The sequence below is a fragment of the Buteo buteo genome, chromosome 17 (assembly GCF_964188355.1).
Source record: "Buteo buteo chromosome 17, bButBut1.hap1.1, whole genome shotgun sequence".
Taxonomy (NCBI): Eukaryota; Metazoa; Chordata; class Aves; order Accipitriformes; family Accipitridae; genus Buteo; species Buteo buteo.
In genome coordinates, this window is record NC_134187.1 from 30565434 (window position 1) to 30580366 (window position 14933).

At 72.1% G+C, this 14933-nt stretch overlaps 3 protein-coding genes across 4 annotated transcripts; 1 reads left to right on the forward strand and 2 right to left on the reverse strand.

Annotated features, from left to right (window-relative positions):
* Window positions 1–22: 22 nt before the first annotated feature.
* MIP (major intrinsic protein of lens fiber) lies at window positions 23–1976 on the reverse strand. Its single transcript, XM_075049934.1, has 4 exons — window positions 1617–1976; window positions 1058–1222; window positions 864–944; window positions 23–451 (listed from the first exon to the last, which is right to left on the reverse strand). The coding sequence occupies exons 1-4, from the start codon at window positions 1974–1976 to the stop codon at window positions 269–271; spliced, it is 789 nt and encodes a 262-aa protein (XP_074906035.1). The 3' UTR covers window positions 23–268.
* A 657-nt stretch (window positions 1977–2633) lies between these two features.
* LOC142041267 (aquaporin-2-like) lies at window positions 2634–6140 on the reverse strand. Its single transcript, XM_075049935.1, has 5 exons — window positions 5118–6140; window positions 4152–4472; window positions 3929–4081; window positions 3768–3848; window positions 2634–3286 (listed from the first exon to the last, which is right to left on the reverse strand). Exons 1-5 carry the CDS (start codon window positions 5130–5132, stop codon window positions 3077–3079), a joined length of 780 nt encoding a protein of 259 aa, XP_074906036.1. The 5' UTR covers window positions 5133–6140; the 3' UTR covers window positions 2634–3076.
* Window positions 6141–7170: 1030 nt separating this feature from the next.
* On the forward strand, window positions 7171–13876 carry RBMS2 (RNA binding motif single stranded interacting protein 2). Of its 2 annotated transcripts, none has more exons than XM_075049699.1 (13): window positions 7171–7321; window positions 8775–8923; window positions 9039–9097; window positions 9177–9268; window positions 9383–9534; window positions 9706–9785; window positions 9859–9968; window positions 10094–10140; window positions 10224–10317; window positions 10422–10469; window positions 10939–11046; window positions 11129–11206; window positions 11299–13876. In XM_075049699.1, the coding sequence occupies exons 1-13, from the start codon at window positions 7256–7258 to the stop codon at window positions 11377–11379; spliced, it is 1164 nt and encodes a 387-aa protein (XP_074905800.1). In that variant the 5' UTR covers window positions 7171–7255; the 3' UTR covers window positions 11380–13876. The 2 variants fall into 2 exon arrangements, with proteins under 2 accessions (XP_074905800.1, XP_074905799.1); XM_075049698.1 differs by having other exon boundaries at window positions 7177–7321; window positions 9377–9534.
* Window positions 13877–14933: the final 1057 nt, after the last annotated feature.

Below are 14933 nucleotides of genomic sequence, written 5' to 3' on the forward strand. Positions count from 1 at the left end.
CAAAATAAAAGAGCAGGTTTAATTCACCGAACACAGAACTCCCGCCGCAGCGCGGCGGGGCGGGGCGGCCCCCGGCCCGGTACGGGCGACCCCGGCCAGGCCAGGCCGGGTCCCGGCAGCGGGGCTCCGCCGCCGCCGCCGTCGTTGTCGTCGTCTTCGCTGCCGCCGCCGCCGCCGCCCGCCGCGCCGCACACACACGCACCACACGCACCGCGGCGGCCCCGTCACAGCAAAGCAGCGGGCGGGCGCGGGGGGGGCCGGTCCCGGCCTACAGGCCCTGCGTCTTCAGCTCCAGCGGCTCGGCCGGCGGCTCGGGCGGCGGCTCGGCGGCGGGGGGCTCTCCCTTGAGGGCGGCCAGGCGCTCGGCCAGGCTGCGGGGCCGCGGGCACAGCGCGAACTCGTACAGCACCGCGCCCAGCGCCGCGCCCAGCAGCGGGCCCGCCCAGTACACCTGCGGGGGGGGCGGTGTGGGCACCGGCACCGGCACCCCCGGGGCGGCTGGGGCACCCACACCCCCCCCCCTCCGGGGGCCGGCGTGGCCGGAGGGGGTCCCCCCAGACCCCCCGGGACACGGCACCCACCCACCCGTCCCTGCGGGGGTCCGGCTGGGCCGCGGGGGACCCACCTCCCAGCGCGGGGGGGGTGTCCCCACGAGATACTGGGGGGCAGCGGGGCTGGGGGCTCCTTGCACCCCGTCTGCACAGCCCCCCCAGCACCCTGGGGTGCTGCTGTCACCAGGGTGGGTCCGGCAGCCGGACCCCCTCAGCGGGGACAGCGTGGCTGGGGCAGGACCGGGACAAGTGGGGAGGGCCCAGGGAGGGCCCGGAGCGGGATGGGGGGACCCCCCCACCCCACTTACTTACCCAGTGGTTGGTGAAGTTGCGGGTGATGACAGCGGGGGCGAAGGAGCGTGCGGGGTTCATGCCAGCGCCTGTGTAGTGGATCTGCGGGGAGGACGGGGAGGTGGGGTGCCAGCCGGCTGGCCCCCCCTGCGGTCCCGGACCCACCCCCCCAGCCGCCGAGGTCACACCAGGAGGGTCCCCGCGGCCGCCCTTACCCCGAAGAGGTGGCCGAGGGCAAGGGAGAAGCCGACGGGCAGGGCGGCTGAGCCCGGGCGCCCGTCGTGGCGGTCGTCGAAGCTGGCGAAGACGCAGAGGACGAACTGGGCAGTCAGGAGCAGCTCCACTACGGTGCCTTGGCCTGGGCCCACGCCAGGGTGCAGCTGTGCCGGGAGGGGGCTCAGCACCCTGCCTGCCGCCAGCCGGCAGCCAGCACCCCACAGAGGTGGTCCCCCATTCCCCCGGCACCCCAAACCCCCCACTGCCCTGGCTGTCACCGCCCCCTCGCAGTCCCCAGCCCCACCTTACCCCAAACACCTCCTGGACACCCCTTACTGCCCCATACCACCCCAAAACCCCAAGCACCTCCTGGACCCCCTAACCCGCCATCAGCCTCTCAGCACCCCAAACCATCCCTGCACCTCGCAATCTCCTATTACAGCCCCATGGTACCCCAAAATACCTCCTTGAGCCCCAACTCCCCCCCCTTCCCTGCCCCACGGTACCCCAGCCCCGCAAGCACCCCAAGCACCCCCAGCCCCCCTTGCCCCCGCTCACCGCGCTGAGGCCAAGGGTGCCACGGACGGGGGCCGGTGTCACCCCGTAGAGCACGCCGGCCCCGGCCAGCGCACCCAGCAGCTGGGCCAGGAGGTAGCCCAGGGCGCGGGGCAGGGAGAGCTGCGAGGCCAGCAGGAAGGCCAGGGTGATGGCCGGGTTGACGTGGCCCCCGCTGACGTGGCCCAGCGCCTGCACCAGGGTGGCCTGGGCCAGCCCGAAGGCCAGGGCGGCCCCCAAGACGTTGGGGGAGCCTGGGGCCCAGCGCAGGGAGGCCCCCAACCCCAGCAGGGCATAGAGGAGGCTGCCCAGGAATTCGGCCAGGACAGCCCTCCAGAAGGAGGACGAGCGCAGCTCCCGCATGGCCTGGCCCCGCTGCCCTCCACGGCCCCGCTCCCCTCCCCGGGGGCCGCCCGTGCCCACCTTTATAAGGCCCCCCCGGGCCGGCCCCGGGGGTGGGATCCCACCGCTGCCACCCCCCGTTAACCACTTCGCTGCCCGGTGTGGGGGACGGGTGACACGCGACAAGGGACACCCCACCCCCCCCCCCGGGCCCCCCCGGCCCCCCCCCGGGGCAACCCCGCACCCCCAGGATAGCAGGGACCCCCCAGAGCTGCATCCCCCATCTCTGGGGCTGCCTTGCTTGGGTGGGGGGCTCTGACCCATAGGTGCCCTCTGCGGGTTTTGGGGGACCACCGTGCTGGGGGGCTGGGGGCAACACTAAGACACCCCCCTACCACCCCCTCCATGTTTTGGGGACACATTGGGGTGACCCTGCTGGGAGCCAGGCTCCCCCAGCCCTACACAGGGTGGGGAGCCTGGGTGCCCCCCCCGGGCCAACCCCGCTGGGGGCCGCGGGGGCTCCCCCCGCCCCAGCCCTGTTGTCTGCGGGAGGGTTATTCAGCCCGGCTTAGCGGGCGCTAATTCCCCGGCCGGGGGGATTAGGGCCAGGCTCGGCCATTGGCGCCCGCAGAAATCTGCCGGGGCTGCAGAGGCCGCGACAAAGGGCTTTGCTGCGCTCAGCGCCCCGGCACGGGACGGGGCGGACGGGGGGTCCCGGCCCCCACCCTCACTGCGGGGCCTCTGGGAGGGGGCGCCCGCCTGGGGGAGCTGGGGAGGGGGCACAGCCCCGAGTGGGGCGCAGGGGAGGACCCCGGCATCGGGGTGCTCCCGTGCCCCGAGGGTGCAGGACAGGGGTCTTGTAGCCGTCAAGACCCCCCGTCCCCCACAGCAACACTCTGCACCCACCTCTGACCCAAAGCCACCTTTAATCCCCCTGGGGGGAGAGGAGGGGGGGGGCTGGAGCCATCTGTGCATGGGCCCCCCCTATCCTGCCGGGGGGGCACCATGCCCTGGGTCCCCCACGGAGGATGCTGGGCTGGGGGACTGGCAGGGACCCGGCGTCGGGGCCCACATGCCACCTCCCGTGGGCTGGCTCAGAGCTGGGGGGCTGGGGGGGGGGCTCAGGCTGTGCCCTGGCCCTGCTCAGCTGGGGGGGCTGGGGGGCCACGGGCGGAGGGCGAGGAGGGGGATGGGCTGGTGGTCTCCACCAGCGCCACGTCCCGGCAGGCGAGGCAGGCGCCCAGTTTCTCCCGGGAGGCACCGGGGGCGAAGATGAACTCGTAGGAGAGCCCGGCCAGCACCGCACCCAGCACCGGCCCCAGCCAGTACACCTGGGGGGGACGACATGTGTCAGGGTTGGTCCGGGGGACACACACAGGGTCAGGGTGCCCCAGGGACAGGGGGACATGGGGTTAGGGGCTGCTGGGGGGATGCTAGGCACTGCTCAAGGGATGGGGGGACCAGGGACCCCACACCAGTGATGGGGACTGGATGGAGGAACCTGCTCCAGGCATGGGGAGCTGTGGGGGGATCACACGTTTGGGATGGGGGGACCGGGAGGGGCCCGTCCCAAGGATGGGTACTGAGAGGGACTCATCCTGTGATGGAGGGACCAGGAGGACCCAAACTGGGGATGCAGCTGAGGATGACCTGTCCTGGGGGGAACTGGGGGACCTATCCAAACAAAGGGGAGAGCCAGAGAACCCTGTCCTGGGGTGAGGACAGGACTGTGGGGGGTCCCACGCTGCAGCTGGGGGCACCCATCCCCACATTGGGGTCTCTAGGGGGGAACTGGGGGTGCTGCCGACTCACCCAATGGTCATCCCAGGTGCCGGTGACGATGGCCGGTCCCAGAGAGCGTGCCGGGTTCATGCTGCCCCCCGAGAACGGCCCCTATGGGAGAGAGGGGTCAGGGCTGGCCGGGGTGGGGGCCGGCAGCCCCGGCATGGGGGTAGGCAGGTGGGGGTCCTTACCGCGGCCAGGGTGCCGGCAGCCACAGCGCTGCCCAGGGCCAGCCCACCCTGGGGGGCTGCCCGGTCGGCAGCAGCAAAGGCAACCAGAGCCAGCTGGAAGGTGGCGAAGGTCTCCCAGGCCAGCGCCTGCCTCGCCGTCCCCGCCGCGCTCACCTGCCACAACAACCCAGCCTCAGCACCCCGTCACCGTCACTGGGACGGGGACGGGGACAGGGACACTCACCCTGGTGGTGAGGCTGGCGTCGTCCGGCAGCACCAGGTGGGCAGCGGCGGAGGCCAGCACGGCCCCAGCACACTGGGCCAGGAGCGCGGCGACCCCGCGCAGGGCACCCAGCTTGCGGGTGCAGAGCAGGGCCAGCGTGAGTGCTGGGTTGGCCTGGGGTGTCCCGAGGGTGCAGGCCAGCGCCCCAGCCGCCAGCCCCCCGGCCAGCGCCGGTGCCAGGGGCCCGGGGGCTGCCGAGGCACCCAGTACCACCCCCACGAAGATGAGCGTCGCCGATGCCTCCGCCAGCACCCCCCGCCAGAAGCACCCACTCCGCAGCTCCTGGGGGCACAGGGCAGGCGGGTGTCACCCCAGCAGGCACCGCGGGGACCAGGTGCCACAGCGATGGGGTGACACGGTGACAGAGTGCCTTGGTGATGGGGTGTTGTGGCAATGGGGGACCTCAGTGACGGGGTGCTGTGGCAACAGGATGCCTCAACGACTGGCATCTCCGTGATGGGGTGCCACGGTGATGGGACCCCTCCGCAACTGGGTACCACGGTGATGGGGTGCCACGGCAAGAGGATGCCTCAGCAACCGGGTGCTGTGGTGGTGGTGGCGTCTTGGCAATGGAGCACCTTGGCAAGAGGGTCACCACGGCAACTGGGGCACCACGGCAATGGGGGGGCACCACGGCAACAGAGATGGGTGCCGTGGCTACAGGGGGTTACGGTCACAGAGGTGGGGGCAGGAGCCACAGGAGGGCTGGGGACCACAGCGGGGGGCACACAGGGACCCCTGTGCCAGGGCTACGGGCTGGGGTGCCGGGGCTGGGTGCTGAGATGACAGACCGGGGGGGGGTCCCCATGAGTTAGGGGGCTGTTCTCCCACCCCCCCAGCAGAGAGGGACCCCAGGGCCATGGCTCTGGGGGCGACCAGGGGGCCGAGGGGGAAGGGGCCAGGGCAGCGCAGCTCGCAGGGCCTTACCTCCCCGATGGCCATGGCGCAGCTGCGGGGCTGAGGACAGCGCGGAGGGTACCCGGGGCAGGGGCACCTCCCACCCCCCCGGCCCTGCCAACCCCCCCGGCTGTGCGGAGGGAAGGCCCCATGCTTGGCACAAGGCACCCCTGGGGTGCAGGATGGGGGGCTGAGAATGGGGCAGGACCCTGGGGGGGCTGCAGGGGTCCTGGGATTGGGCTCAGAGCATCTCTGGGTGCCATGGCAACGAGCTGGGACACTTTGGGGTGTTGCCACGCCGACCAGCGCTCAATCCCCGGGTGAGAGATGAAAGGCAGGGATGAAAGGCTGGGGGGAGCAGCGGGGGGGGGGGGGGGGGGGGGGAAGGTGCCTGCCTGCGGAGAGGGGGGGCACCCCCATAGCCAGTCCTGCTCACACACCAGGGACAAGAGCCCAGAGCCAGCACCCCCCCCAAACGTTGTGCCGGTCCCCAGCGGGGCAGCAGGAGAGGGCTGGGGCGGGGGGTACCCCTCTGCCCCCCGGCCCGCAGGGAGCCGTCCGCCCGCGTCCCTGCCAGCTCAGCAGCCCGTCCCCGCACGTGGGGTGAGTCAGCGGGGTCGGTGCCGAAGGGCCTGGCTCAGCACGGGGCATGCGGGGGGCCCCGTTCCCTGCTGACGCCCTGCAAAGAGCCAGAACAATCCGCGCCCAGGGCTGCCACAATGGGGCCAGGCCGGCCCTGCCGGCGGACGTGTGGATGCGGAGCGGGGGCCACGCGGTCCCTGCGCCCCGGCACACGGGGCTGGTTTGGGGGGGGGGGGTGTGGAGTGGGGGAACAGCGGCTCCCCCAGCCCCTTCGCTCCCCCCGCACTCTCCCGGCCCCCCCCCGGCTGAGCTTGTGCCAGGCTGGGCCAGGACCCCTCGTCCTGCCCCTAGGCTGGCCGGGGGGTGACACCCCTTCTGCTGCCCCACGAACCCCTGTGGGACCCCGCGTCCTGCCCCTGACAGGACACCCCGGGGGCGCTGTAATCCCCCCCCCGGACTCTCTGGGGACCCCCAGGTCTGCCCCTGCCCTGCAGGGCCTCCATCCTGCCCCACAGCCCCCCCTCGGGTGGCCCAGGATCCCACATCCTCCCCTACAGACCCCTCAGGAGACTCCGGTGTCCCCCAGGTCCCCCTTTCCCGGGGGGACCCCCCCGACCCCCCCGTCTCGCTCCGCGGAACGCCACCCCACCGCTGCGGGGGGGGGGGGGGGGGGGGAAGGACGCGAAGCGCCAAGATGGCGGCGCCCTGCCCGCCCTCAGCTGCGGGGCGGAGCCAGCCGGAGTCACGCGGCGGGGGAGGGAGGTGCCAAGATGGCGGCCCCGCCTGACGGGCGGGCGGGGTGGGGTAGGGTGGGGCACGTGACCGGCGGCTCCAAAATGGCCGCGCCCATGGTGCGGGCGGCGCGGGGCGGGGCGAGCGCCCCGCCGAGGGGTAATGGCGGCAGGGGCGGGGCTTCGGAGCCTTGAACGAGCCGCCCTTAAAGGGGCCGCGCGTTACGGGCCGGCGCGCACCGGCCGCCACCGGCCCCGCGGTGCCAAGGCCTCTGGGGCCGCTGCAGCCCATCCCCGGGCGGGCAGTGACACCCCCGGCGGCGGGGGGCCTGGGTCCAGCCCCCAGACTGCAGCCCCCCCCCCCCCCCCCCTAACGCCACCGTCGCTTCCCGGGGCGTTCGGGGCCGAGCGAACCCACGGTTGACGCCGGCATGGCGGACAGGCCCGGCTGGGGGGGACGGGAGGTTTCCCCGGTGTCACGCACACACACACACCCCCCCGCCACGTCCTGGCTGGGGCACCGGGGCAACGTCCAGCCGGGGCCGGGGAGGGGGGAGTCCCTCCCTGCGGCGGGGCGAGGGGCAGCACCGGGGGGGGGCGTCTCACCAGGCGGCCCACGGTGTGCGGTGTCCGCCCCCGCGAGAAGCCGCCTGCCCCGCAGCCCGGAGTGGAAGTAGAGTGGAGTGGGGGGGATGGAAAACCGGCCCGGTGCACCCCCACCGGAGCGGGGCCGTCCCCGGCGTTAGGACCCGGCGTGCGCGGTGCCAGCCCAGATTCCAGGCTGGCTCCCGGGCGTGACGTCAGGCGCGGGCCCGCCTGGCTCCCGGCCCGCCCCGGCCCCTCGCGCTCGGGAAAATGCTGCTCTCGGTGCAACCGCGCTCCGGCCTCCCCGCCTTCGCCTACAACAAGAGCGGCAAGAAGGTAGAGGCTGGGGGGGGGGCGGCTCCCCCCTCCCACCGGTCCCGTCGTCGTCCCCACACCCTCCCTCCCTCCCTCCCTCCCCCGGGCCGCCCGCTCGCCGTCGGGCCCGGCCCTTGGCCGTGGTGGGGCCGCGGGACCCCCGTCCCGGGTGTTCCCACCCCCCCCTCCCCGCCGCGGAGGGGGGGAGCGGGGGTGTGTGGGGGGGAACACGCCGTGGCGGCCCCCGTGCCTTCCCCGGGGGGGTTGGCCGTGGTGGGGTGGGGGTGGGGGGGCGGCACAGGCCTGGGCAGCGGGGAGAGGACGGAGCTGGGGGGGGACGACGACACGGGCGCCGGGGTCCTCGGGGGGACACCCGGGAACCACCCCCGCCGGGACAGGGGTCAGAGCGGGACACCCGGGTGAGCCACGGCCCCCCCCCCCCCCGGCCCGGGCCTGGGGGGGGGGGGGTCCTGCCCACCCACCTCGTGCCTCAGTTTCCCTCCCCGGGGGGGGGCTGTGGTCACTCCACGCCTTGGCCCCAGGCACAGTACAGACCCCCAGGTGGGGGCGAGAGGTTATGTAGCCACACAGGGTGGGGTGGGCCCCCCCCAGGCACCTGTCCACGCTTGCACACGCGTGTGCAACACGCACACGCCTGTCCTGTGCGAGCACAGACCTCTGTGCCCGGCCATGCCCCTGCCACGGGGTGACAGCCCCCCCAGGGCCCGGGCAGGCTCTCACGTGTGTGCTCCCCCCACGGACACGGATCAGTCCTGGGACATGCTTACACATGCGGAAGGGGGGGCAGTGCACACGCACACGCTTGTGAACCGTGCACGCTTGTGTGCAGGGTGCACACCCACATGCGTGTACACCCACACGTGTGTGCACAGCCGTGCTCACTTGTGCTGGGGGGTCCCCAGGGGTGTCTGGGGGTCTTGGCCAGGGGACCCCACATGGGTGGGTGACCCCCAGCCCTGTCCCTGGTGAACGGGGGGGGTGTCACCCCTGGCACCCCCAGCCAGGACCTGGGGATGGACACCCCAAGCTGCAGCAGAGCCTGGATTTGGGGGGACACAGGGGTGGGGAGCCAGGGGGACATGGGGGGACATGGGGCCACCCTGGGGATGGGGGTGGGACGAGGACCCAGGGAGAGGGACAGGGACGGGTGGGGGGCCAGGGCGTGGGGGCGGCTGCGGGTGATTCATTTTTGCACATTGACATCAGGCCCGAGGTTTCCCAGCCGGCGCCGCCTCCGGCCCAGGGGCCCTGGGGACGGCTGCTGACCCCGGGGCCGTGTCAGACCGGGGGGTCCTGTGGCCGGGGGGGAGCCCCAGGACGGGCAGGATCCGTCCCTGGGCCCCATCGGGGGCTTTGGATGCCCTCACTGCATCCACACGCGTGTCCCCTGGGGGGGCCGGGATCTGGGGGGGCTGCCGTAAAGCCGCGGCAGGCGCTGACCCCTGTCCCCCAGCAGCCCTATGTGCCGCCGGCGCAGCCGCTGGGCCCCCCCAGCCCCAGCCCCGCCGGGGGGGCCACGGATCAGCTCAGCAAGACCAACCTCTACATCCGGGGGCTGCACCCTGGCACCACAGACCAGGACCTCGTCAAGCTCTGCCAGCCGTGAGTGGGGCTGAGACACCCCCCCCGGGCGCTGGGGTCCCTGCTGCCCCCAGCCCAGGGCCCCCCACGGTGGGGCTGGGGGCCCTGCCAGGCACTGACTCCCCCTTCCCCCCAGCTACGGGAAGATTGTCTCCACCAAAGCCATCCTGGACAAGACGACCAACAAGTGCAAAGGTTGGAGGGGCCGCGGGGTCGAGGGGGGGGGCTGGGGGGGCTCTGAGGGCCCCTCTCACCCCCGGCCCCCCATCCCCAGGCTACGGCTTTGTCGACTTCGACAGCCCCACGGCAGCCCAGAAGGCCGTGACGGCGCTGAAGGCCAGTGGGGTGCAGGCCCAGATGGCCAAGGTATGGCACGGCCCTTCAGGCCCCCCCCCATGACACCCAGAGCCCCCGGGGACCCCTGCCGTGCACCAGGGGGCCTGGCCGGCCCCCTAACCCCCCCCCTCCCCCCAGCAACAGGAGCAGGACCCCACCAACCTCTACATCTCGAACCTGCCGCTGGGGGTGGACGAGCAAGAGCTGGAGGCGCTGCTGAAGCCCTTCGGGCAGGTGGTCTCGACCCGCATCCTGCGGGACCCCCACGGGGCCAGCCGCGGCGTGGGCTTCGCACGGTATGGCGTGGGGGGGCCGAGGGGGCTCTGCTGCGGGCCGAGGGGTGCATGGGGCAACGCATGGGGCTGGGGGGTGCTTGGGGTTGCACAGAGCTAGGGGGGGCTACATGGGGCCGGGGGTAGCCGGGAAGGCCCCGTGTACGGCCCCCGCCCCAGCCCTGCTCCCCCCAGGATGGAGTCCACGGAGAAGTGCGAGGCCGTCATCACCCACTTCAACGGGAAGTACATCAAGACGCCCCCGGGGGTGCCAGGTGGGCTGGGGGGGTCCTGAGGGACTGGGGGGGCCGGGGGCTGGCCAGCGGTGCTGACGGCCCCTCCCCGCAGCCCCCCCGGACCCGCTGCTCTGCAAGTTCGCGGATGGGGGTCAGAAGAAGCGGCAGAGCCAGGGCAAGTTCGTGCCCAATGGAAGAGCCTGGGCCCGGGATGGTGATGCGGTGAGAGGAGGGCCGGGGGTGCGGGGGGGGCATGGGGAAGGGGTCCTGCCGGCGGGGGGGTGGGCAGAACCCATGGCTGCTGGAGGGGCCATGGCGCAGCACTGACCCCTTTGCCCCCCCCCCAGGGCACCGTGACCTTGGCCTACGACCCTGCGACAGCGCTGCAGAATGGGTGGGTGTCCCAGGACCCCCCACGCCCTGGCGGGGCGGGGGCTGCCGGCCGCATCCCCCCGCCCCTGACGCCCCGCCCCGCAGGTTCTACCCGGCGCCCTACGGCCTGGCCCCCAGCCGGATGATCGCCCCCACGGCCCTGGCCCCGTACCTGCCCTCCCCCGTCTCCTCCTACCAGGTATGGGGGGACGGAGCTGGGGGGGGGGGGGTCCTCATGGAGGGGAGGAGGGGGTGGGGTGCTCGGGGGAGCCCCCACCCGCTTCCACCCGGCTGCTGCCGCAGGTCCACGGCCCCGCCTGGATGCACCAGTCCTACCTCGTGCAGCCCACGGTGAGCATGGGCGGAGTGGGTGTGGGAGCCCCACCCACTGCCCCACCCACACCTGCCACTCCCTGACAGCATCCCCACCACCGGCTACTGCGGCAATACCACGCCCACTTCGGACATGCCCCGCCTGCCGTGGTCGCGACCACGCCCACTTTGGACATGCCCCTCCCACCGTGACCACGGCCGCACCCATTTGAGGCATGCCCCACCCACTGTGACCACCGCCCCGCCTCACGGCCCCACCCTGCCCCACGCCCTGGGTCTCCCTGTCCCCCCCGCCCCGTGTCCCGGCTGTCCCGTGCCCCACACATCCCCCGTCCACGGAGCGGGGTCCCCGCAGCCCCAAGTGTCCCCGTGCGTCCCCACGGCCCCGGTCCCCGTGTCTCACCGGTGTGTTCCCCCCCACGCGCCCCCCCCCCCATCCCCTGGCCCTGCACGTCCCCCGGTTCCCCGGGCTGACGGAGCCGTGCAGGGCGCGGTGCTGGCCCCCGCTGTGGACCACGCCGTCCCCCTCCAGCCTTCCGTGGTGGCCCCCCTGGCCCAGCAGCTCGGCCACCTCTCGCTGGGCAGCGCCGGCACGGTAAGACCCCCCCCCTTTGGTCCCCCCACTGGTGGCCCTGGACCCCCCCACCCCACCCCACCGACGATGACGCTCTCCCCAGTACGTACCCGCTGCCACCGCCGTCCCCGGAGCCTTCATCCCGCCGTACCCACCGGTGCCGCCTGCTCTCCCGCTGGAGGTGAGTGCTGGGGGACCAGGGGGGAGCCGGGGGGGGGGGGCACGCAGGGGATTGAGGGGGGGGGGCCCGGCTCTGCTAACGCCTCCCCGCAGGACGGCAGCGCTGCCCCGACCCACGGCCCCATCGAGTCGCCGTCCGAGCCCGGCGCCTTCCCCTACCCCTACCCCAAGTAGCGGCGGGGGGGGGCCGGCCCGAGGGACCTGGCACCTGCCGGCTGCCGGGAGGGGCTGGGCCGGGACCTCTGCCCGGCGCTGCCCCCCCCCCCCCCCCCCGCCGTCGCCGCTGCCGCCGCCTCGGGAAGGAGCCGTGCCCCGGCTGGGGGTCCCCGAACCCAGGGGGGTCCCTGTGCCGGGGGTCCCGCTGCTCCCACAGTGTCTCGCTGCCCCCCCAGACGGGCAGCTGTCTCTCCCCCCCCCCCTCGGAGGGCTTTTTTTCCTCCCGCATTTTCTAAAAAACTAAAAGAAAAAAAAAATAGAGAAAAAAAAAGAGATAAATGCCGCCCCGGGGGGGCCGGGGGTCCCCGGCCGCCCCCCTCGTGCTTCCAAGGGCCCGCGGCCCCGCCAGCCCCCGCCCCAGCCGCGGTGCCCCCGTGCCTTCTGCTGCCCGGTCCGGCTGGTGCCCCCGGCTCGGGGACCGGGGCGGGGGGCAATGACGGACCCCCCCCCCCCCCCCTCGCCCCTGTGGGGTCCAGTCTCCGGGCACCAGCCCCCCCGCAGGGCCGGGGGTGCTGCACCCCCTCCCCACCCCGCCCCTGCCGCAGCCATTCCTGCCCCCGTGGGCGCGGGCCGGGGCTCTGCATGCTGCCCCCCCCCCCCGCCCCGGCCCGGGGGGGGCAGGACAAGTGCAATAACCCCCCCCCCACCCCCGCTTCCACGGGCAACGGGCGCCCCGAGGGTCAACCAGGCACTTTAGAGTCCCCGCGCCCGGGGGTGCCGCGGCCCCGGCCCCCACGCTGCCCCCCCCCCCGCCCAGCCCCCACCCCACACAGCGACAATCAGGGGGTCCCGCGGGGGCGGCTCTTGCAACCAAAGATTGAGGGAGTCGCGGGGGGGGGGGGGCCTGAGCTGCCCGGGCCCCCTCCGGCTTCATGAGCCCCCGCTGTGGGTCCGTCCGCCTGTCCGGCCCCCTCTGCGGGGCGGGCAGCCCCCCCCTACTTGCTTCCAGCTTTGGGGCCAGCTGTGCCCCCCCCGCCCCAGCTCTGCCCAGGGCCTCCCGGTTCTTCCAGTCCCGCCAGTGCAGCGGAGTCCCCAGCCTCCCCCCCCCGGGGCTGAGGGCCCCCCCCCACCCCGGGGCAGCGGGGACCCCCTGCCACACATCTACCTCACCCCACAGCTCGGTGCATGCTCAGCCCAGGCCTGGGGGGGGCAGGGGGCTGCGGCCCTTTGTCCCCTGCCTGGGGTGACGCCACCCCCCCCCCGGTTTCCAGCCATCACCCACCTCTCCTGTTGCTGCTACTGCCCGGCCCCCCCCACCCCGGGCATGGCCCCTTTGGTCGGGGGGCACAGACCCCCCCAAGGAAGGAACCAAAGAGGGAGACCCACAGGCGGCCCCATTCCCCCTTCCTGGGGGCCTGGGGGCCCTGGGACCCCCATGCTGAGCCCCCACCCTGCTGCTGGGGGGGACTGAGTGTCGAGGTCCCACTGGCCCTGGGGGGCCTGAGCTGCAGAGGAGAAAGCCGAGGCCCCCCCCGGCCCCCTCCTGCCCCCCCTTTAATTTATACGTAGCGCATTTTGTACAGGTTTTTAAGTTGCTTTTTTTTAAAATCTCGAGAGGTTTCTAGTTTTGTATTTCTTCCTCCTGCTTCCGCGCTCGGCCCCCCCCCCCCAACCAGCTCCCCCCCTTCGAGGTTTTGGTTTTTTTTTGTTTTTAAATAAAAAGGCAAGAAAAGCAAGTGACTCTTGTCATGTCGGGAGATGGAGGGTGGGGGGGAGCAAGGGGAGAGTCCTCGCAGTCCCCCTGCAGCTCAGGGTCCCCCAAAGCATCCCCCTTCAGCTCAAGGGTCCCTGCAGCACCCCATAGGCTGGGTCCATCCGTCTCCCCCCCCAGCCCAAGCCCCCCCATAGCCCCTCGCTCCCACAGAGGGCTCAGACCAGCATGTGTCTATCAAACGTGAGTTGTTTATTCTCGAACGCGACACGCGGGGTCCTACAGCTCGTGGGGACATCAACAGGCAACGGAGAGGAGGGCTAGAGTCTGCCTTTCCTCCTTTAAACCTTATTAAAAATGAGATTGGTCCTAAAAATATAGAAAGAAATAAATTTAAATTCACAAAACCTGTACATTATCAAAAAGTCACTAAAACGACACGGCTGGTTATAGAAAAGGCGGCCGGTGAGCTGGAAGGGGCCGCAGCTGGGAGGGGGGGACACGATGCTCCCGGCGACACCGCTGCCCCTGGCCAGGGGGGCACCAGGGCTGGGGGGGCAAAGAGAAACGGCCCTGGCCCCCCCCACCCCAGGCCCGGCAGGGGCTGCAGGGGGCGGGCACCGGCCGTGGGTGGGGGGGCCTTTGGGGGTGCAGGGGTAGGGGGGTGTCAAACCAGGGGCGGGGGTGAGGGTGGGGATTTCAACTGAACGAACACGAGAACGATACGGAGACTCCCGAAAACTTTCCCACGACGGAAAAAAACCTGACGGATCCGAAACATTACTAAAAAACAAACCACAAAAAAAGTTTGTTACAGCGCAGTTATTTAGATAAAATATAAATATTTATGCGTAATATAAAGTCAGTTCAAATAGACTTCAAATCCACCTCTTATTTCAAAGCAAAAAAATAAAATAAAATAAAAAGTTTCTGAGGTTATCTGATAGAAAAAAGGCTACTTTGAGAGACGGGGGGGGCGGGGGGCGCGGCCGGGGCCCCCTCCTGCCCAGGTAGGTGAGTTGTTTTCAGTGCTCTGTGGGACCGGGGGGGGACGCGCCCGGGGCCCCCCCACGGCCCCGCCGGCCGCCGAACCCCCAGAGCGAGTACCCGTAATATCCTGGCCGGGGGGGCTGCGGGGGGGGTGTCCTAGCCCCCTCCCTGGCTGCCCACCACGTAAGGGGGACCTGGGAGTGTGTGGGGGGGGACCCCCGCCCCAGCTCAGGCCCCCACCAGCCGGGGGGGCCCCCTCCCCACCCAGTGCAACCCCCCTCGACCTGGCAGGGGTCTGGGGGGCAAACACCCGCCTGAGGCTTCAAGTCCATGTTTGGGGGGGGGGGGAGGGGAGGGGGGAGGCGGGCAGAGGGCCGGGCCCCCCCCGGGGCCTGCAATAGCATCCCTGAGGGATCCCAGTCGGGGGCAGCCAGGACCCCGGCCCAGCCCCGGGGGTCCTCGTGCCGGGGAGGGGGGGCCGGGCTCTTCCTGAGACGTGGAGGCAGGGAAAGGGGCTGCCGGGGCCCCCCCCGCCCTCCCCAGTTTGGTCCCTGGAGCCAGGTGGGGAGGGGCTGGCACCCACCCCGGCCGCGGGCATGGGGTCCGAGGGCAGCGGGGGGGGGGCTGCACCGGGGGTCCCCCTCCCCGTAAAGTGTCTGCGCGGGCGGGGGGGTCCCGGCCGGGGTGGGGGTGGTGAGGCGGAGGGGGGGGGGCTAAGTCCACTTTACTGGCCGTTAATGCATGTAGACGCTGCACAGGAGTGCTCGGACACATTCACTACGAACTATTGCTATTATTAAATATTCCCAGCGGGGAGGATTCGCTTCCCTCGTTTGTTGGGGGGGGGGGGCGGGGGGGCTGTTTCTGTTCT

Bases quoted from the DNA above. Each gene is read 5' to 3' on its own strand.
- MIP (XM_075049934.1), bottom strand. From the start codon at position 1,976: ATGCGGGAGCTGCGCTCGTCCTCCTTCTGGAGGGCTGTCCTGGCCGAA. The intron at 1,223-1,616 runs GTGAGCGGGGGC...CTCCCGGCACAG, and splicing joins GCACCCTTGGCCTCAGCGCG to CTGCACCCTGGCGTGGGCCC. The intron at 945-1,057 runs GTAAGGGCGGCC...TCCTCCCCGCAG, and splicing joins CCCTCGGCCACCTCTTCGGG to ATCCACTACACAGGCGCTGG.
- LOC142041267 (XM_075049935.1), bottom strand. The intron at 4,082-4,151 runs GTGAGTGTCCCT...TTGTTGTGGCAG, and splicing joins ACGCCAGCCTCACCACCAGG to GTGAGCGCGGCGGGGACGGC. The intron at 3,849-3,928 runs GTAAGGACCCCC...TCTCTCCCATAG, and splicing joins CTGCCGGCACCCTGGCCGCG to GGGCCGTTCTCGGGGGGCAG.
- RBMS2 (XM_075049698.1), top strand. From the start codon at position 7,256: ATGCTGCTCTCGGTGCAACCGCGCTCCGGCCTCCCCGCCTTCGCCTAC. The intron at 7,322-8,774 runs GTAGAGGCTGGG...CCTGTCCCCCAG, and splicing joins ACAACAAGAGCGGCAAGAAG to CAGCCCTATGTGCCGCCGGC. The intron at 9,786-9,858 runs GTGGGCTGGGGG...CCCTCCCCGCAG, and splicing joins GACGCCCCCGGGGGTGCCAG to CCCCCCCGGACCCGCTGCTC.